At 37.7% G+C, this 21,396-nt stretch overlaps 3 protein-coding genes across 6 annotated transcripts in view; 1 reads left to right on the top strand and 2 right to left on the bottom strand.

Annotated features, from left to right (window-relative positions):
• Window positions 1–1,314: 1,314 nt before the first annotated feature.
• LOC103505615 (cilia- and flagella-associated protein 251-like) overlaps window positions 1,315–21,396 on the bottom strand; it is a 22,123-nt gene continuing 2,041 nt past the window's right edge. The window contains exons 2-4 of the mRNA XM_008469965.3: window positions 4,058–4,316; window positions 2,501–2,881; window positions 1,315–1,401 (exon numbers count right to left, since the gene is read on the bottom strand). Of these exons, the coding sequence (XP_008468187.1) occupies window positions 1,315–1,401; window positions 2,501–2,881; window positions 4,058–4,315 (726 nt within the window). The 5' untranslated portion in view covers window position 4,316. The remainder of the gene's footprint in view (window positions 1,402–2,500; window positions 2,882–4,057; window positions 4,317–21,396) is intronic.
• On the top strand, window positions 8,490–13,030 carry LOC103505613. Of its 4 annotated transcripts, XM_008469961.3 has the most exons (4): window positions 8,507–8,804; window positions 12,359–12,463; window positions 12,577–12,810; window positions 12,958–13,030. In XM_008469961.3, the coding sequence occupies exons 1-4, from the start codon at window positions 8,671–8,673 to the stop codon at window positions 13,004–13,006; spliced, it is 522 nt and encodes a 173-aa protein (XP_008468183.1). In that variant the 5' UTR covers window positions 8,507–8,670; the 3' UTR covers window positions 13,007–13,030. The 4 variants fall into 4 exon arrangements, with proteins under 4 accessions (XP_026676727.1, XP_008468184.1, XP_008468183.1 ...); XM_026820926.1 differs by lacking the exon at window positions 12,958–13,030 and having other exon boundaries at window positions 8,490–8,804; window positions 12,359–12,430; window positions 12,544–12,885; XM_008469960.3 differs by lacking the exon at window positions 12,958–13,030 and having other exon boundaries at window positions 8,512–8,804; window positions 12,577–12,885.
• Window positions 13,216–17,827, bottom strand: LOC103505614 (zinc finger protein OZF-like). The gene is made up of 4 exons (XM_026820922.1): window positions 17,675–17,827; window positions 16,384–16,593; window positions 15,491–15,687; window positions 13,216–15,164 (listed from the first exon to the last, which is right to left on the bottom strand). Exons 1-4 carry the CDS (start codon window positions 17,801–17,803, stop codon window positions 14,138–14,140), a joined length of 1,563 nt encoding a protein of 520 aa, XP_026676723.1. The 5' UTR covers window positions 17,804–17,827; the 3' UTR covers window positions 13,216–14,137.

Genomic DNA, 21,396 nt, shown 5'->3' with positions numbered 1-21,396 from the left:
CCAAATTAAATTGATCCCAAGGGCAAGGGAATGCATAGACTCATAGACCCTTGACAAATGGAATTATTATTAAAAGGTCGATTCCTACGTAACAAGTTGTGAAAAAATCCAAATCTGAGGTCAAAACTCCGAAAAAGTAACTTTAAAAGGTCGAAAATTCAATTTTTAATTGCCGTTCTAATGGAAAAATTCAAAGAGTTGTGACGTCATATTTCACGTCAAAATGCGCAGAAACGCTTGCGCACAAACAAACGAAGCGGGAGTCATGGATTATGACGTCATCGCCTACAGGCGCGTATGCCGTGACGTCAAACTTCACGATTTACCGGTATTTTTTAAATCGATTTATCTGGGTAATTAGAAGTCGTAGAAGAAAAAGAAAAATTCCGTTGGTCCTCATTTTTCCTGCTCTATGACTTTGAAACATCACCCAAGTAAGCGCAACTGATCTATTCTGAGAGCGAGACAAACGGCGCGGCTTTTCATGCATCGTGTGAATGATACCTACTTCAAATCAAGCCGCATACACACGATCAATGTGAAGGAAAAGAGGGGAAGTTGTAGACTTGTGGAATGAAGATGGCTGAGTTCACACACTTGAAATTTGTAGAAAAAAAATTCCAAACGCAGATCGATACCTATTTGAATTTTTGCTGATAAGATAAGAGAAAGTGATAAGTTTTCCGGAATTTCCTGGTTTGTTCTGCTGAAAACGAGGATCGAAGATTATTTTGCACCACACAACGTTTATCACTGAAAGGTAAGTACGCGCCTGTTTTTAGAAGAACATGGTGTTACTACGGCTTTGTCTTCTGTCGAACATAAGATGCAATCTCTCCCTGAAATCAGACAGTGTTTCACAACTAGAGTCTAGACCTAGGCTAATATGTGCCAGAGAGGCAGAAATATTATTTTCTTGATAATGTAGGCATAACATTTGTAGCTGGGAAAAGAAAAGAGGCCAATGTTTCAGTCTGGCTTTCAGGATCAAATTCTTTGTAGGAGGAGGAGGTTTATCTTTAGCTGCAGATTGGAATATTGCTTACTAACCTTATAAATTTTATAATAGGCTTGTTCAGACATCACATCACAAATTAGCACTGACCAGTGCTACAGACCAGTCCCCCCTTGTCTGGCTAAAGCACGTTAAACACAGAGAGTAGACTAGCATCTGGCTGTGGGACTATAAACAGGGAGGAGAACAGCTAACCCTAACCAGCCTAGCTAGCTGGCAGTTTTTCAAAGGGTTCTCTCTGCTTTTAAAGACCAAGCACAAGTCTTCACAATGGTTGACTGCAATTCAGGATAAGCCTGCTACTCCTTCTCCAGCTCTGCTTTACGTCGCTTCTTCTCCTTTTCCAGCTCCATCTTCTTCCGTTTAATTTCCCGCTCCATTTCCGTCTAGCGGAGAAAAAAAAAAAAGAAAAAGAATTAAACTCATTGGATTTCACAAATTTACAAAAGTTACAATGACAACTATCGACCACTACTATGAAGGAAAATGCAAAATACATACACTCATACAGGGTGTCCCAGAATTCATGACTATTTTTCTCGGAGCCTGTTTGAAATTGCAAAAAGAAGAAAAAATATCGGGATATTTCGGCAATATCGCGATTCGCGAGGTCCGCGAATTGGGTGCCAATTTTGGTTTTTCAAATGAGAAATCCGCAAATCTCATTGGATTTCACAAATTTACAAAAGTTACAATGACAACTATCGACCACTACTATGAGGGAAAATGCAAAATACATACAGGGTGTCTCAGAATTTATGACTATTTTTCTCGGAGCCCGTTTGAAATTGCAAAAAGAAGAAAAAATATCGCGATATTTCGGCAATATCGCGATTCGCGAGGTCCGCAAATTGGGTGCCAATTTTGGTTTTTCAAATGAGAAATCCGCAAATCGTAAAAAATTGAGTGAATTGAAAAGTAATGTCCTCATTGAATTTCACAAATTTACAAAAGTTACAATGACAACTATCGACCACTACTATGAGGGAAAATGCAAAATACATACAGGGTGTCCCAGAATTTATGACTATTTTTCTCGGAGCCTGTTTGAAATTGCAAAAGGAAGAAAAAATATTGCGATATTTCGGCAATATCGCGATTCGCGAGGTCCGCGAATTGGGTGCCAATTTTGGTTTTTCAAATGAGAAATCCGCGAACCGTAAAAAATTAAGTGAATTGAAAAGTAATATTACCAAAAGATTAAAAAATAGCAAGATTATCACACACCTTTGTGTGTGTGTACACCAGTACCTTTGAAAAATATGTAGGATTCGCGGATTTCGCGAACACCGCGCAAATCGCAAAAAGCGAAATACTGGACGAAATTGAAATAATAATGAGACTATAAGATTTGGGAGCAAAAAACATGTAACAGTAAACTTGGAGCTGAGTCCTGCTTGTCTAAAACTTTAACAAAATATTTTTTTTTTTTTAAATATATATATTAACTGAGGAGGAATAACTCAGGAATCTCGTGATGTTTACCTTCTGTCGACGCAGCTCTTTCTCCTTCTCCGCCAACTTCTTCTTGCTGGCCCGTGCTGCACTAGCTGAGGCACCACTACTCCGTCGCGAGGTGCTACTGGCCCGTCTGCCTCTAGTACTCCCGGTATACTCCTCATCATCCGATGACCATTGCGAGTATACCATCACCTTCTGTGCCGCATTCCGTGCAGCCATGCGCCGTGGCTTCTTACGTCGAGACGCTTCATCACTGGACTCTTCCTCTTCTTCCGCTGCTGTTATCACCGCTGTTTCTTCTTCATATTCTTTTTCTTCATCTTGAGCTTCATTGGTTGCGTCCTCTTCTTCTTCCTCTTCATCCTCATTCTCTTCTTGCTCTTCCGCTTGTTCTAATTCTTCAGTCTGAAAGAACAATAATGATATTTCTTATTAATCACAAGGGACTGCCTTAGGGAACCGGGACTGTCTTAGAAGAATATTAGTCCTTATGGATATTGCTCAAAGAGGACTAAGAGTCACTTTACTATAGCAGTAGTATCCTGCTGTTATTGTATTCTTCTTTCCAACTGACATTGTACAATAATTGTATTCATTGAAATGTTGTATTTTTAATGTTATATTATGTAAAATAAAAATAAATTGAATTGAATTGAATTTTAGTCAAATTTTTATAATACCTATATTGAAGAAAAATTTGACAAATTTCCTTATGTCAGCTGGGATTGAACCCAAACCTTCCTATTTACAAGACAACAAAATGGAAATCATAGTAAGTAATACTTTATTTGACAGATAAAATTCACTCCTCCAAAGTTTGACTAGACTACTAGAGGGTAGTACCATCACACTCAGACTATTTCCACATTACTTAAATGACAAGAGAAACCTACTCAATGAATTATACATATTTCTGGACATGGTCTTCACTTGACTGGAGTGGATTACAGACCCCTATCTAATAGATGTTAATAAACAAGACTACAGATAAAAGGACAGACGAGTTGATATATTTCGACCATTACTATGGCCATCATCAGAACAACTAAATAAAAAATTACAAAAATTTGAAGATTCGCGCCAAGACGACACTACTCAATGAAGATAGAGTGACATATTTTTGTCACTAGTTCTGAAGTTCTTGGACTTGACACTTCCCATATTTGTGGCAGTCAAACAGAGAGAGAGTGCATGACACCTTTGGTTAGTTTTTCCCCTTTTTGTAATTCTACTACATGTACTTTATTTAATGAAGGTAGAATAACAGGGTACTTGTTTATTATGCTTTTTACTTTCTATTACTTACAGTATAGCAAAGCATTACTAGTAATAGTAATGAAAAAGTATGGAGTTGACACAACATAGAGTTCTTTGGAGGCAAGCAGTCTGGTCGGCATGGGATTCACATATCCCTAATACGCCATCGGAGTGAGTGAGTGTGTGAGTGTATATTTTTAGAAAGGAAATGGCTTTCCCATTTCTTACCACAGGAGATACCTACCTCTTCATTCCCTGTCTCTACTTCTTCCTCTTCCTAGAAAGGAAATGGCTTTCCCATTTCTTACCACAGGAGATACCTACCTCTTCATTCCCTGTCTCTACTTCTTCCTCTTCCTCCTCCTCTACACCTCCATTTTCTTCTTCTCCCCCCTCATTTACTTCTTCAATCTCTTCTATAAGTTTGTCTTCATCTACTTCTCCACTTATGTCATTGGTTTCAATTTCCACGTCGGTTTCAGATGGAGCATCAATGAGAACCTCTACAAAAGTAGCCTGGTCGACAACATCATCTTTGAGTAGGTCTTCTTCAAAGTTGTCCTCCTCAGCTTTGGAAGTCATGCTGTGAAAGTGGTAAGAAAGACAAGAATAAGTAATACTAATAAGGTAGGTATTAAAAATAAATAAATAAAACAACAACTTATTTATTTATTATAATTTTTATTGTACATTATATACAAAATAGTACCATTCCTGAGACTAGAAGCTATCTTCTATTAAAGTCTGGAGTATCTACCTCAAAAATTGACAGAGATACCTATAAGCAAAAATATTGCAAAAAGGGGTCAAAGTAACCCCGTTTGACGTTACAAGTACAACATCATGATTGCTTAACCTAGGTCCTAGATATTATAACATAACTTATAACTAGCATTAAAAAAAAAAAAAAAAAAAAAAAAAAAAAAAAAAAAAAAAAAACCTATTAACAGGTCTGCCTGATACCTGATGAGCACACACACTATAAGGAACTGACATGTATGGCTGAAAAGATCCACCTGTCAGGTCTACCTGATGAGCACATACTATCAGGTAGGACCTGACAGGTGAATCTGATCAGGTGTACTGGTCAGATCTACCTAGGTACCTTACTCAGAATACCTAACTAGCTTTTTTTTCCTCTTTTCAATTTCAGGATAATAAGACCTCTATATTTGTGATCCCTCTCTCAAAACTCTATCCATCCCTCTATTCCTCTTAAAAAAAAAAAAAAAAAAAAAAAAAAAAATCCCTATGAATTAAATCTTTTCATGGATGTTGATAAAATAAAATACCTAAGTAAGTATCAAATGTATCTTAAATTTTTGTCAATCTTGTCACCTGTATGGAAAATGGAAAAGTGATCAATGAAATAGTAAAATCAACTATTCTTACTTTACATTGTTGATCTAAAAGTTATCAATTTATTCATATCATGTAGAGTTGTTAATAAGTTTTAATATTAAATTTACTATAATTTAGGTTTGAGAGCTATGTAAGGGGAAAATGGGTAAGTACTTGATATTTACACAAGCTGTAGACACTTCACATATCTCACTAAAAATATTTTGTTTGTACTGTCTTGGGTATTTATTTGGAGATTTGAAATTTGATATGAAATAGAATTGCATCTAAATGTAATGTGATGAATTTGAATTATAGTGGCATAAATAAGAAATATTAGGAATAATTGCTTTATGTTTCTAGAAAGAAAAAAAATAATGGGGAAACATAGACATGTAAAAAAAAGCTTGTCTGGAAGCAGCAGAGTTGGGGGGAGATCTGAGTCTGAAGGTGTTCCTCTCACAGAGATCTCATCAAATATATATATGATCTATAAGCGTCATCAGCTGAAACAGGACATTTCTGCTGGAGTCATGAACCTACTTGCGATTGTAAACAAACAATGATTTCTTGATCTCTGAGTTCTTACCTTAATTGAATGTCAGGAAAAGTCCTATCTCCAACACCACAGTCTGGCTACGGTCTTAAACTATAGACACTTTCAAATAACACACTAGTCTAAGTAAAGTTACAGAGATCTTTGAAAGTCTGACTCACCATATCAAAACCCTCGAAAAATCGAAGAAAAAAAATGTCAGCAAGTAAAAAAATGCAGTGTTGTCAGATTTCCGAATAAAACCTCTTGAAAATGCAAAGAGGCTCTGGTAGCGTCCGGCAACAGTGTGATTTTAGGAAATCCAATACCGCGAAATATTCAAAATTTGCATAAAATTTGTCACTTTTGTAATTTTGTTTTGTCAGTTTTGTGGGGCTAATGCTTATCCCAGTGAACTCTACCATGCTAATCCTAATGACATTAGAAGTCGTGCCCCTTTTAAAATAAATTTATGAAAAAAAAAATTTTTGTCAGTTTTGTCTTTTGTCAGAAAAGTGTTTTTGTGTTTTCTTGGTCCCTGTCGTACTAGGAGTGATAAGTCTTTTTGCAAGTTTATAGTGATGTCTATCATTTTTTTGTGACAAGAAATGTCCATCCCACTTTTTCAAAGTTCTGGTCCTGCTGAAATTTTGAGGTCAGCCCAAAAAGATGCCCTGATAAAACAGAAACTGGAAGAAGCCCTCTCCAATCTATTATTGAAGTCTTTGGGGACAAGAAAGTGGCTGAGGCATAGATCTCTGATTAGTCCAGTTGCATCTTTCCTCTACTATTCTTCAACTACATTGTACTGTCTACAAACACTCGGAGAAGAGTACACGGGAATTGTACAAGTAGACAATACACTGAGGCATGTACCATCATCTTATGTAAGTATCTACTATCTAGGTACCTGTACTTCATAATATGTAGGTTAGTATGTAGATTCATATTAAGTGAAACCCAACTTTTAGTGTTGTTTGACTAGGTAAGTAGGTTGTTTGAGGTGTGGAAGTTGCCTCTCCAAGCATTCAATCCCCCAGACCGTATAGCAGTGGTGAAGTGAAACTCAACTTTTAGTGTTGTTTGACTAGGTAAGTAGGTTGTTTGAGGTGTGGAAGTTGCCTCTCCAAGCATTCAATTCCCCAGACCGTATAGCAGTGGCACTTTCCATGGAAGCAAGAAAAACTTTTTCCCGTCATGGATTTTTGATTTTTTCCAATGTTGTAACTTTTGTTGTTGATTGATACACATTTGATTTTCACACACCACATCCATTTTCAATAAAGCTTATCCCCTTGGATATGGTTTTCATTGCATAAGTAAGAAAGTCTTTTTTTTTTCCATATAAGTAAGCAAGGCGTTCCTGTAGGAATGTATCATAGGTATGTAGTTTGTATTACTCACATCAACACACAAACATAATGATAATATTATTTTCCATGGAAGCAAGAAAAACTTTTTCCCGTCATGGATTTTTGATTTTTTCCAATGTTGTAACTTTTGTTGTTGATTGATACACATTCGATTTTCACACACCACATCCATTTTCAATAAAGCTTATCCCCTTGGATACGGTTTTCATTGCATAAGTAAGAAAGTCTTTTTTTTCCATATAATTAAGCAAGGCATTCCTGTAGGAATGTATCATAGGTTAGTTTGTATTACTCACATCAACACACAAACATAATGATAATATTATTTTATAAGTAGCGCATGAAGAGAATTTACTCAGGTCGAGATTAGTGCCTTGAGGGTTCTGAAGGAACCGTAGTTCTACTTTTTCTGAGTACCTAAGTTCTCAACTTCATTGAAAAAAGAAAGAATTTAGCTAAAAATTGCTTTTCAACAAAAAGAGACTACTGATAACACGAAAAAATAGACGTACATCCACACGTCACCACGGTTTAAACTCAACTGAATAAAAAAAAAAAAAATAATAATCAAAGAACCAGAATCAAACAAACAACTCGGTCTTGCACTGCCGAACATTCGCGCTACGAGGCAAACCGCTATACATTCAAACTACGGGAGTACGGGGTATTATAAATCCCGCTACATACATAATTACATATTAGGTATTAAGACGACACTACACTTCTTCGAACTTGATACTCCGAAGTTTCGACTGATCGTTGCGTATATACGCCATTTGCGCAAATTTCACTCGGCTGCACTTGAAGTCCTGAAATTTACGCAATTATCGCGCTCACACGGTTCTATTATTGCGCGCACCAGTTTAGGTGACATGTTTGGCGTAGCGTACCTACGCACAGAGCTAAACAACGTTGTAGGTATAACACACTACCAAAAGCTCCGAACTAACTACTCTGAAGATATCTGCGTGATTTGATGAACTTTACAAAGCCACTATATTTATGTGACGAACTCCCCAAACCAAATCGTAGTTGATAACTTGATACCTATTTGATAGGTTGATAAATACTCGTACACATTATTTTAAGCTCACACAAATTTCGGCCATACAAATAGACTGGGTTTATTGAATAGGGAACCAAAATTTGATAGTTAACCAAGTTTTACCGGAGTGTTTTTTTTACCTTTTGCCTCGATACTTTATCCACATTGAAGCCATTATGACTGCGACGTTTTCCAAGCTGTGTGACAGCCTCAAGTCCATCAACTACTTCTCTATCGTGTTGCTGTTCTGCCAGACCGTTATACTCCTCCTGTCCAGCTGTACGATTTACAAGAAACAGTTGCATAACAGGTAGGTGACACGGTGAGGTGTGAGATGGTAGAGAACGCTGCACCGCGCGCCGCAGCAGACATTTTTTTACTCTGAAGATATCTGCGTGATTTGATGAACTTTACAAAGCCACTATATTTATGTGACGAACTCCCCAAACCAAATCGTAGTTGATACCTAAGGTTTGATAGGTTGACAAATACTCGTACACATTATTTAAGCTCACACAAATTTCGGCCATACAAACAGACTGGATTTATTGAATAGGGAACCAAAATTTGATAGTTAACCAAGTTTTACCGTAGTGTTTTTTTTTACCTTTTGCCTGGATACTTTATCCACATTGAAGCCATTATGACTGCGACGTTTTCCAAGCTGTGTGACAGCCTCAAGTCCATCAACTACTTCTCTATCGTGTTGCTGTTCTGCCAGACCGTTATACTCCTCCTGTCCAGCTGTACGATTTACAAGAAACAGTTGCATAACAGGTAGGTGGCACGGTGAGGTGTGAGATGGTAGAGAACGCTGCACCGCGCGCCGCAGCAGACATTTTTTTCCAAGAAACAGTTGCATAACAGGTAGGTGACACGGTGAGGTGTGAGATGGTAGAGAACGCTGCACCGCGCGCCGCAGCAGACATTTTTTTCCCCTTTATATTACCGTTACGTATAGGGAACCTATACAAGGTAATGAGAAAGTATTGTTTTTACTTTCCTTATCCTATAGGAAGGAAAGTATTTTTTGTAAAACCTGCACCGCCAAAACTTTTTTAATTTTGAGACATAAATGCAGAATTTGGCACTTGTGAAGAAGTGCACGTCAGTGGAAGATTGCTATCAAAGTGGAAGACTGGCACAAACGAGCAGTGACCAGAGTTATTATAGGGTTAGGTTAAACGCAAAAAGGAGTTTTCACAATTAGAGCAGTGATTAGTGTTATTATAGGATTAGGTTAAATACAAAAAGGAGCTTTCACTGTCGTGGCTTCTGCATAATTACCCAGAATTTTTTATACCTACTGTGACCCCTTCCACTTAATCAAACTTTTTTTTTCAAAGGGCATATTATTTATTATTATGTAGATAGTTTGTGTTTCGAGCCTTTGTGTGTTTGTGTGCCGCGTTTTCTGTGAGTTCTACAATATTCACTGAACCACTACCTGATTCATTCAACATGTGGCAGCTCTATCATGTGGTATTCTAATGGCGTACCACGTGACCTCTGCTATCTTCTCCATTAGAATGGGAGATAATTCTTTCATTCACGTAAATAAAGTACCTACATCGTGTTGAAAAAGTTCGTCAAGAATGGTTGGATCCAAATAAGAAGTAGGTACTTGCTGAAAGTAGGTACCTGTGAAGATGTTTTCAAACATAGTCGACCGGCCCTCGATCGACATAAATTGAAGTCGATCGACGGCCGTCGACTATATACGTATGTGTAGCTCTGATGTGTAGGTACATATTTGTGTAAGCTAGACGTAGGTAAGTACCTATTAGGTATGCATGGTGGATATAAGATATAAGGCCCCTCCCACCTAAATACGGTTAATACGGTCCTGATAGATATGTTTGTAGTACATATATACATTAGTAGCGTGCTTATAATTATAACGGACCTCATCTCCGTAAGTAGAAGACGTGTAGAATAAGCCGTCTTATGATATTATAAGTGGGACGCTGACATATCACATTTTCTAATAAGTGATGAGTTGATGACTACTGATGATGATGATGAAGGATGAACTACTGAGACAACTAAATTCCTTATGTCCACAAGACACATATTGCAGTATAACCAGTCAGTGGTAAAATTAGTTGTGATTTTGTGTGAGGGGGGCATACAACAATTACAACGCGATGGATAGAGGTCGCGGGTTTGATTCCCGCGCTTGGCGGTAATCAGGAAAGAACCCTCGAGAAAAAGGTTCACAAATGAGGTTGAAAACGGACGTTTTTTTTTTCCTTTTGTCAGAAAAGTGTTTTTGTGTTTTCTTGGTCCCTGTCGTACTAGGAGTGATAAGTCTTTTTGCAAGTTTATAGTGATGTCTATCGTTTTTTTGTGACATAAGAAATGTCCATCCCACTTTTTCAAAGTTCTGGTCCTGCTGAAATTTTGAGGTCTTTTTGTCAGAAAAGTGTTTTTGTGTTTTCTTGGTCCCTGTCGTACTAGGAGTGATAAGTCTTTTTGCAAGTTTATAGTGATGTCTATCATTTTTTTGTGACATGACGGATGACGGTCACATACTTCGGGATGGACATGCTACGACACAGACCACACGGTTCTATAGCAATTTCATTTTACCAATTAAAAAGGGCATTGAAACTTTTTTACTTTTACAAGTGTTACCTATGTATCATTGTATCAGCTTAAGGTTTCATCGCAAGTTGTAATGAAAGACTCGAAATAGAGAGGAAAGAGACATTTTTACTGAAAATATTTCGGCTGCCTAATAAATTTCATATGATTTTGTTTCTTCTACAAATCACAAGTACCTTCAATGACACATAACTTTTTTACTTTTACAAGTGTTACCTATGTATCATTGTATCAGCTTAAGGTTTCATCGCAAGTTGTAATGAAAGACTCGAAATAGACAGGAAAGAGACATTTTTACTGAAAATATTTCTGCTGCCTATTAAATTTCATATGATTTTGTTTCTTCTACAAATCACAAGTACCTTCAATGACACTTCCTGCTGAAAGAAATGTCCATCCCACTTTTTCAAAGTTCTGGTCCTGCTGAAATTTTGAGGTCAGGTCACTGAGATGCCTACCATATTTTGGTCACTGAGATGCCTACCATATTTTGGTCACTGAGATGCCTACCATATTTTGGTCACTGAGTTGCCTACCATAATGTATTTTATCTACGGTTTGTGCACTCTACAATACCGGTAAGGTGCATCATATCAGATGTCAAATCCTAACCCTGCATCCTACATTAGATCATCTAATATGTTACTATAAGGTTTCCTTTTCTTCTTCTCCTTCTTGCTTCTTCCTCTTCCTCTTCTTCTGCTTCTACTTCTTGTTCCTTCTGCTTCTTCGTCGTCTTCTTCTCCTCCTCGTTACTAGCATTAATGCAACATGATAATGTACTATATTGTAGTAACACAGTGCCACTATACATAGTGGGTGGTCACTGGTCAGGTGTTTATAGTGGGAGCCCCCTAACACATCAGGGACACTTTGGGACCGGGATTTAAGAAGTGTAAGTGCCTGCTGATAGAAGCATGGGTCACTTGACATGACCACTTTCCATCCTGATTCAAAATTCGAAAATCTCAAATCAGATTACCTAAGTCTTGGGGCTGAATTCAATCTTGGAATTCTTTTATAAAAATAGGTATTAAGTAGGGAGGTATTAGAAAATGGACTTTTAATTAACCCAATAGGTACCGTTTTGATATAACGTAGTGAGCTCAGATAACATGTAAATAGGTAATCAGGGATAATGGTCCTATATGGAATTTCCAAAGTTGGATAATCCCTTGCTCGATTATGTTCGCGGATTTGGCGATTTTGTTCGCGGATTTTGCGATTATGTTCGCGGATTTGGCAATCATGTTCGCGGATTCGCGTCCTGAATCGACATTTTGGATATTTGGCAAGCCTACGTATAGGGAACCTATACAAGGTAATGAGAAAGTATTGTTTTTACTTTCCTTATCCTATAGGAAGGAAAGTATTTTTTGTAAAACCTGCACCGCCAAAACTTTTTTTTTAATTTTGAGACATAAATGCAGAATTTGGTACTTGTGAAGAAGTCACGTCAGTGGAAGATTGCTATCAAAGTGGAAGATTGGCACAAACGAGCAGTGACCAGAGTGTATAGGGTTAGGTTGAACGCAAAACGGAGTTTTCACAATTAGAGCAGTGATTAGTGTTATTATAGGGTTAGGTTAAATACAAAAAGGAGCTTTCTTTTCCACTGTCGTGGCTTCTGCATAATTACCTTGTTTGTGTTTCGAGCCTTTGTGTGTTTGTGTGCCGCGTTTTCTACAATATTCACTGAACCACTACCTATTTCTTATTTTCAGATTCGCTATCGGTATAGGCGTGTACGAAACAAAGGTCCGTGTCCATTATCGTGACCTTACCCTATGCGCGACCATTCTAGTCCTTCATATACTATCCCATCTAAGATTTTCAGATTCGCTATCGGTATAGGCGTGTACGAAACAAAGGTCCGTGTCCATTATCGTGACCTTACCCTATGCGCGACCATTCTAGCCCTTCATATACTATCCCATCTAACCGCTCGCATCCGACACCTTCCAAGTGTTCCCTATTCCTTGTTCCTCGGTAACGCTCTCTTCCGGAGATATGCTCCATTTGTGTTGCAATGTTTTAGCATCCTCAAACATGATTCTCACTTGAAGAATGTGATTTTCTTCAAGCTGACAACACTGTTGTATGTTTTGTTTGGGTGTGTGCAGTGTTTCACGATAGTGACTGTACTAATGGAGATGTATAGGGAGTGGAAACCGAGGCCACTTGGCAACGAGGGGAAGATGGTAGAGGCGGCAACGTTGGAATAAAGTTTGACTCCATTGAAATTTCAGTATTTGTTTCGTGCCTTTTATTTGAGATTTTGTGAGTCTTTCATTTATTTGTACTAGGTAATTTTGAAACCGAGGCCACTTGGCAACGAGGGGAAGATGGTAGAGGCGGCAACGTTGGAATAAAGTTTGACTCCATTGAAATTTCAGTATTTGCTTCGTGTCTTTTATTTGAGATTTTGTGAGTCTTTCATTTATTTTGTAGTAGGTAATTTCGGAAAAAGGAAGAAGTAAAAACAGAACACATTTCTTAAAATTACTTCGAATCTCTACACGAATCTCTTCGCGAAAATTTATTTCTTATTTACAAAAGTTTAAAAGTCAACAAAATGCATGGGGGGTAAGCAAAGAACAGAATGAAAAGGGAAGTCTTATTAAGCCTAATTAAAATTAATAAATAAGTGGGAGTAAAATTCAAATAAAATATATGTACATATTAAAATATACTCGGTAATCAGAAATATAATAAAATTTTATAAACATGAAAGTTTGGAAGAGCTGATTTGAAATCGGAGTGTTCCCCCAAGTGAAAAAATAATAAAACTGGACAAAGGCTCGACATTATACAAGCTGATAACCTTATTTAGTCTGTTTTATTGATGGCTGGGGCCACAATAAGAGTTAACTCTTTAATTAAGCAATCTGATTGGCTGAAATTTTTGATATCAACCAATCATATTCGTTAATTAAAGAGATAAACTTAAACCGAGTTTACACTCTGAGGCCCCAGGGATTAGTACTCCGAATTTCAAATAAGCTCCCTCCTAAAAAAACGTTTTGTAAAAAAATACATTTTAAAGTCAAACAATGAAAATGCCCCTTGCACCAACACACGAGAAAAATATAAATATATCGGCTCTTGATTTGTTAAATATTAAACATACAGACCATACATTTCATACGAAAAACAGAAATACACAATTTACAAAACAATATTGCAACCCGAACAAACCGTTTTAGGAGAGTGTTCAGTTTTATTTTACACAGACTATGCGTCAATGTCACTGAACTAAAATCACCCTAAGCTTCGTAATACAAGAGTATTCGTAAAACATATAAATAACAGGAAAATATTTTAGACAAAAATATTTCGAAACAAGACTTGATTTCAAAATACACCTAGAAGAAATCGAGAAAAGAGCTTTTCAAAGAGTTGATGGTATGATTAGAAGAATATCGCTGATTGGACTTTATGTACAATTGTACATATACAATGAGCAGTTTTGTAGAAAGACAATGCTATTATATTGTATGCAGTTACTGCATAATGGATGCTGTGGCAGTCATATAACCATCATGATGAAGTGCATACAACTGATGCATTCTCTGCTGAGACATATGATGTGAACTATTAGCTACATGCATATTCTGCTGCAACAGATGTTGAATATTCTGTTGTATATTCTGCTGCAAGTTCTGTTGTATATTTTGCTGCAGGTTCTGTTGTATATGTTGAATGCTCGGGTGTATGTTCTGCACAGGTTGATGTTGGATAGGTGGAGGTATATGTTGTATCTGAGGAGGTGGTATGTGTGCAGGCTGGGGCGGTGGTTGTTGTTGTTGCTGCTGGTGTAGTTGTACCTGAGGTGTAATGTGTTGTAGGGGGATATTCATATTGGCAGAGTTGGATGTAATGACACCGTGCACGATTTCCAAATGTTTGATATAGGTGTTCCGCTGTACAAAGCTCTTGGCGCATATCCCACAGTTGTAAGGTTTCACCTTGGAGTGTGTGTAGAGATGATTCTGTAGCTGTGTCTTCTGTAGGAAACTCTTGTTACATACAGTACAAGCGAAGGGTTTCACACCGCCATGTATCTGAGCATGTCGGTTCAGTTCTGATTTGGTTGAGAAACACTTGGAACACTCAAGACATGTATGCGGTAGAACACCCTCATGTTTATTAGTGTGTGCTTTCAAATGTTTCCTCAGGGTGAAAGTCTTGGGGCAGTATTTACATTGGAAACATTTGTTTTCACTATGTGTGTACAGATGTTCATTGAGATGTCCCTTGTGTGAGAAGGCCTTGGGACAATAGGAGCATTTGAATGGTTTCTCACCACCATGTACAAAGGAATGCTGTACTAAGTGACCTTTACGGGAAAATGCTTTACCACACTGATCACACCGGAACAAACTGTTACCATCTCCATGGAGGAGAAGATGATGTTTAAGGTTGTACTGTTGAGTGAATGCTTTGCTACAGATCTCACACACGTAGGGTTTGATACCACGATGTGATGTCTGGACATGCGAGTCTAGTTCACCCTGAGATAGGTAGTATCTGAAAATGTAACATCATTACAATATGATATTATTAGTTTTGGGGGAAAAAATTCTCGTATGAAAGTACAAGAAAACACAACCAACACCACCCTGAGATAGGTAGTATCTGAAAATGAAATAAAATAAAAATGATAGGCATTAGTTTAGGGGAAATATATTTTCTCGTACGGACGGGAGAACATAAACCACAACCAACACCAGTAATTATTCCATTCTGTAGAGTGTAGACTCTGTAGACTAATATTGGTAAGGGTTGCAAGTGTTTGTAAAATAACTGTAATGCAGGGGTTGGAAATAAGTACAAAGAGTTCCACAGCTACTCACTTATCACATTCTTCGCAGTTGTACTTCTTCACGTCCTTGTGTACAGAGTTGACATGGGCCTCTAGCAGATCCTTCCTGAGGAATGGCTTCAGACAGAAGTTACAAGAGAACAGTTTCTCCTTCTCATGCTTCATGATGTGCTCATTGAATTCTTTCCTGTCGTTGAACGAACGCATGCATACCTCACATGTGAACACCTGGACATGAAAAATGTAGATGTAAAAATACATTACTTATATTACATAGAAAACACGGTAAAATGTGTCAAGACAACTCACTTGAGAGGGGGGGAAAAGGAGGGAAAATTAGTGATATCCCTTTAAAAAACTAACGCCGAGAGTAGAAATCATTCAAGTACCTAAAAATTACAAATTTGAAAAAGACAGGTAAATAGCGACCTTCAGAAGAAGACAAGATAGACGATTTTGTGATAGGGTTCCTTCTCGACAGAAGTTACAAGAGAACAGTTTCTCCTTCTCATGCTTCATGATGTGCTCATTGAATTCTTTCCTGTCGTTGAACGAACGCATGCACACCTCACATGTGAACACCTGGACATGAAAAATGTAGATGTAAAAATACATTATATTACATAGAAAACACGGTAAAATGTGTCAAGACAACTCACTTGAGAGGGGGGAAAAAGGAGGGAAAATCAGTGATATCCTCTTAAAAAACTAACGCCAAGAGTAGAAATCATTCAAGTACCTAAAAATTACAAATTTGAAAAAGACAGGTAAGCAAATAGCGATCTTCAGAAGAAGACAAGATAGACGATTTTGTGTTTGAATAATTTGAATAGGGTTCCTTCTCATAGGTATGCCAAAATTATAACAAAGTTATTTATACCGTGTAAGTATAGTAGGTAGACTCTGAAGAAGTTGTTTTCTTACCTGCCGATGCACCATCTTGTGTTTCTCATAGAGCAGTTTATCCGAGAACATCTTGTAGCAGAGTTCACACTTGTGCAGCTGCGCTATCTTATGCACCATGGAATGCACCTTGAGATCTGCATTTCGTGTGAAAGCTTGCTGGCATACTTCGCACGTAAACACTTGCACCATGGGTACCTTGGTCTTCTTGGCTTTCTTCTCCTTGGATTGCTGTCAATTGAGAAGGGAAGGAAAAGCGTTGGTCTTTTACGGAAGAAATGTTCAATTTTGTTTTAGAAAGAAAATATTTTTCCTATCAAATGTTGGTCTCCTATTAAAACCCCCGCTAAACTTTTTTGACTTTACCTACATACTTCAACATATTCTAAAACTTGCACCATGGGTACCTTGGTCTTCTTGGCTTTCTTCTCCTTGGATTGCTGTCAATTGAGACGGGAAGGAAAAGCGTTGGTCATTTACGGAAGAAATGTTCAATTTTGTTTTAGAAAGGAAATATTTTTCCTGTTTCACAAATGTTGGTCTATTAAGACCCCCGCTAAACTTTGTTGACTTTACCTACATACTTCTACATATTCTAACGACCAAACTCCAGATACGAAATCTGCCACTTGCACCATGGGTACCTTGGTCTTCTTGGCTTTCTTCTCCTTGGATTGCTGTCAATTGAGACGGGAAGGAAAAGCGTTGGTCATTTGCGGAAGAAATGTTCAATTTTGTTTTAGAAAGGAAATATTTTTCCTGTTTCACAAAAGTTGGTCTATTAAAACCCCCGCTAAACTTTTTTGACTTTACCTACATAGGTACTTCTACATATTCTAACGACCAAACTCCAGATACGAAATCTGCGGCCCAAAACTACCATACCACTGGGGGGGTTAGTGAAATAGTAATTTAGGAAAACAAGAACTTCGTTTTAAGAGAAGGAACAAACTGGAAAGAGAAATCGCAGTCTATCCGAAGTTATAACTTATCAAGTTACCTGCATAGGTAATAACTCTACACTTACTACTGGCAGTACCAAGACAATTGTTAATGTTAACAATAAAATCAATAAATATATCTCAAATCTGCGGCCCAAAACTACCATACCACTGGGGGGGTTAGTGAAATAGTAATTTAGGAAAACAAGAACTTCGTTTTAAGAGAAGGAAGAAACTGGAAAGAGAAATCGCAGTCCATCCGAAGTTATAATAACTTATCAAGTTACCTGCATAGGTAATAACTACACTTACTACTGGCACTACCAAGACAGTTGTTAATGTTAACAATAAAATCAATAAATATATCTTACCTTGTGCTGTTTATTGGCTTTTCCTTCATTATTCTCCTCTCCACTCTTCCTTTCTTCCTCCTCATCCTCCCCTTCTTCTTCATCACTTGTCTTCACCTTCTTCACTTTGATTGTCGTCTTGAGCTTCATCTTCTTCTTCTTTTTCTTCTCCTTCGCTTTCGCCGCCTCCTTCCTCCTCATCCTCCCCTTCTTCTTCATCACTTGTCTTCACCTTCTTCACTTTGATTGTCGTCTTGAGCTTCATCTTCTTCTTCTTCTTTTTCTTCTCCTTCGCTTTCGCCGCCTTCTCCTTCTTCCTCTTCTTCTCCTTCTCCAGCTCTGCTTTACGTCGCTTCTTCTCCTTTTCCAGCTCCATCTTCTTCCGTTTAATTTCCCGCTCCATTTCCGTCTGGGGGAGAAAAAAAGAAAAAGAATTACTTAAACTCATTGGCTCCTTCTCCAGCTCTGCTTTACGTCGCTTCTTCTCCTTTTCCAGCTCCATCTTCTTCCGTTTAATTTCCCGCTCCATTTCCGTCTAGGGGAGAAAAAAAAGAAAAAAGAATTGAACTCATTGACGTCGAGACGCTTCATCACTGGACTCTTCCTCTTCTTCCGCTGCTGTTGTCACCGCCGTTTCTTCTTCGTATTCTTTTTCTTCGTCTTGAGCTTCATTGGTTGCGTCCTCTTCTTCTTCCTCTTCATCCTCATTCTCTTCTTGCTCTTCCGCTTGTTCTAATTCTTCAGTCTGAAAGAACAATAATGATATTTCTTATTAATCACAAGGGACTGCCTTAGGGAACCGGGACTGTCTTAGAAGAATATTAGTCCTTATGGATATTGCTCAAAGAGGACTAAGAGTCACTTTACTATAGCAGTAGTATCCTGCTGTTATTGTATTCTTCTTTCCAACTGACATTGTACAATAATTGTATTCATTGAAATGTTGTATTTTTAATGTTATATTATGTAAAATAAAAATAAATTGAATTGAATTGAATTTTAGTCAAATTTTTATAATACCTATATTGAAGAAAAATTTGACAAATTTCCTTATGTCAGCTGGGATTGAACCCAAACCTTCCTATTTACAAGACAACAAAATGGAAATCATAGTAAGTAATACTTTATTTGACAGATAAAATTCACTCCTCCAAAGTTTGACTAGACTACTAGAGGGTAGTACCATCACACTCAGACTATTTCCACATTACTTAAATGACAAGAGAAACCTACTCAATGAATTATACATATTTCTGGACATGGTCTTCACTTGACTGGAGTGGATTACAGATTTGACAGATAAAATTCACTCCTCCAAAGTTTGACTAGACTACTAGAGGGTAGTACCATCACACTCAGACTATTTCCACATTAAATGACAAGAGAAACCTACTCAATGAATTATACATATTTCTGGACATGGTTTTTGACAGATAAAATTCACTCCTCCAAAGTTTGACTAGACTACTAGAGGGTAGTACCATCACACTCAGACTATTTCCACATTAAATGAGTGACAAGAGAAACCTACTCAATGAATTATACATATTTCTGGACATGGTCTTCACTTGACTGGAGTGGATTACAGACCCCTATCTAATAGATGTTAATAAACAAGACTACAGATAAAAGGACAGACGAGTTGATATATTTCGACCATTACTATGGCCATCATCAGAACAACTAAATAAAAAATTACAAAAATTTGAAGATTCGCGCCAAGACGACACTACTCAATGAAGATAGAGTGACATATTTTTGTCACTAGTTCTGAAGTTCTTGGACTTGACACTTCCCATATTTGTGGCAGTCAAACAGAGAGAGAGTGCATGACACCTTTGGTTAGTTTTTCCCCTTTTTGTAATTCTACTACATGTACTTTATTTAATGAAGGTAGAATAACAGGGTACTTGTTTATTATGCTTTTTACTTTCTATTACTTACAGTATAGCAAAGCATTACTAGTAATAGTAATGAAAAAGTATAATGTGCAGAGATGAGGTGCAGCCACAGCGGATTGTATTGCTGCACAACTATACAGGCATCTCTAGCTAGCGGGAGTTATTGGTGTGATTGGATGTGGTTATTCTGTCTTCCAACGAATTTCGATATTGTTTCTGGGCGTCCAACCAAGGCGTTTCCTATATCACGGAAATGGAAAGTAAATGAAGGCTTCAACCTAAATTCCCAAATTCATGTTTAGGTTTGAATTCCGGAAAACGGCTGTGTGGAAACTCTTCCAATTGCTGAGAATTTTTCAAATTGAAAGTCTGAAAAAGGTTAGTCATGTCTGGAATAACGGCGACCTCTTTCAAACAATCACCAATTCAGATAATACTCACCACGTACAACGTTGCTAATGTGCAGAGATGAGGTGCAGCCACAGCGGATTGTATTGCTGCACAACTATACAGGCATCTCTAGCTAGCGGGAGTTATTGGTGTGACTGGATGTGGTTATTCTGTCTTCCAACGAATTTCGATATTGTTTCTGGGCGTCCAAGGGGTTTCCTATATCACGGAAATGGAAAGTAAATGAAGGCTTCAACCTAAATTCCCAAATTCATGCTTGGTTTCGAATTCCAGCCAGTGTGGGTTTTCTTTAGAACTACGGAAAACGGCTGTGTGGAAACTCTTCCAATTTATTGCTGAGAATTTTGCAAGTTGAAAGTCTCAAAAAGGTTGGTCATGTGTGGAATAACGGCGACCTGTTTCAAACAATCACCAATCCAGATAATACTCACCACGTACAACGTTGCTTTACTTTAGTGATTCCTCAGGAACAGGAACTGTGGCATTTAATGTGCTATGACGTGTTGCTTGTAATCTTTGATGTATATTAGAGTTCTGATGTGCCTCATGTAGCTACTCTCTATCATTCATTTTCTTTATGGGCATGGCTACTTTAATATCTACTTTTTTCTTTCCTAAGTTTAGAGGTGTTCGGGTGGATTATTGTACTTTTAGAGGTTAGATAAAAGGAGAAAAAATTGGAGCACGTCTCCTCAACTCACGGCTCGCGGGGTAAAAGTGTTCTGGGAGATGGCAAGGCTAAAGTCTGCATTAGAAAAGACACAACGTTGCTTTACTTCAGTGATTCCTCAGGAACAGGAACTGTGGCATTTAATGTGCTATGACGTGTTGCTTGTAATCTTTGATGTATTTTAGAGTTCTGATGTGCCTCATGTAGGTACTCTCAATCATTCATTTTCTTTATGGGCATGGCTACTTTAATACTTTTTTTCTTTCCTAAGTTTAGAGGTGTTCGGGTGGATTATTGTATTTTTAGAGGTTAGATAAAAGGAGAAAAAATTGGAGCACGTCTCCTCAACTCACGGCTCGCGGAGTAAAAGTGGTCTGGGAGATGGCAAGGCTAAAGTCTGCATTAGAAAAGACCCGATCTAACTACCTATTTATGCTTTTCATTTTCCAAGTTACTGGGTACCTTTAACAGGTGTTCTCAGATTACTTAACCTCTGTTACCATATTGTTATCTCTGTAGAAGTGTAGAGTATACTTTAAATGGTCCAACTTGAGACTATAAACCTAGAAGTTATGTCTCTAAGTATTTTTTTATTGGAACTGTGGCATTTAATGTGCTATGACGTGTTGCTTGTAATCTTTGATGTATATTAGAGTTCTGATGTGCCTCATGTAGCTACTCTCAATCATTCATTCTCTTTATGGGCATGGCTACTTTAATACTTTTTTCTTTCCTAAGGTTAGAGGAGTTCGGGTGGAGTA

Source organism: Diaphorina citri, unplaced genomic scaffold (genome assembly GCF_000475195.1).
Source record: "Diaphorina citri unplaced genomic scaffold, Diaci psyllid genome assembly version 1.1 scaffold185, whole genome shotgun sequence".
Classification (NCBI taxonomy): domain Eukaryota; kingdom Metazoa; phylum Arthropoda; class Insecta; order Hemiptera; family Psyllidae; genus Diaphorina; species Diaphorina citri.
This window is presented reverse-complemented; position numbering and strand designations above follow the sequence as displayed.

Coding starts and splice junctions, on each gene's coding strand:
- LOC103505613 (XM_008469961.3), top strand. CDS start 8,671: ATGACTGCGACGTTTTCCAAGCTGTGTGACAGCCTCAAGTCCATCAAC. Junction 8,805..12,358: donor AAGAAACAGTTGCATAACAG/GTAGGTGGCACG, acceptor TCTTATTTTCAG/ATTCGCTATCGGTATAGGCG. Junction 12,464..12,576: donor CATATACTATCCCATCTAAG/ATTTTCAGATTC, acceptor ATCCCATCTAAC/CGCTCGCATCCGACACCTTC.
- LOC103505614 (XM_026820922.1), bottom strand. CDS start 17,803: ATGAAGCTCAAGACGACAATCAAAGTGAAGAAGGTGAAGACAAGTGAT. Junction 15,688..16,383: donor ACAAGATGGTGCATCGGCAG/GTAAGAAAACAA, acceptor TTTCATGTCCAG/GTGTTCACATGTGAGGTATG. Junction 15,165..15,490: donor AACTGCGAAGAATGTGATAA/GTGAGTAGCTGT, acceptor TTACATTTTCAG/ATACTACCTATCTCAGGGTG.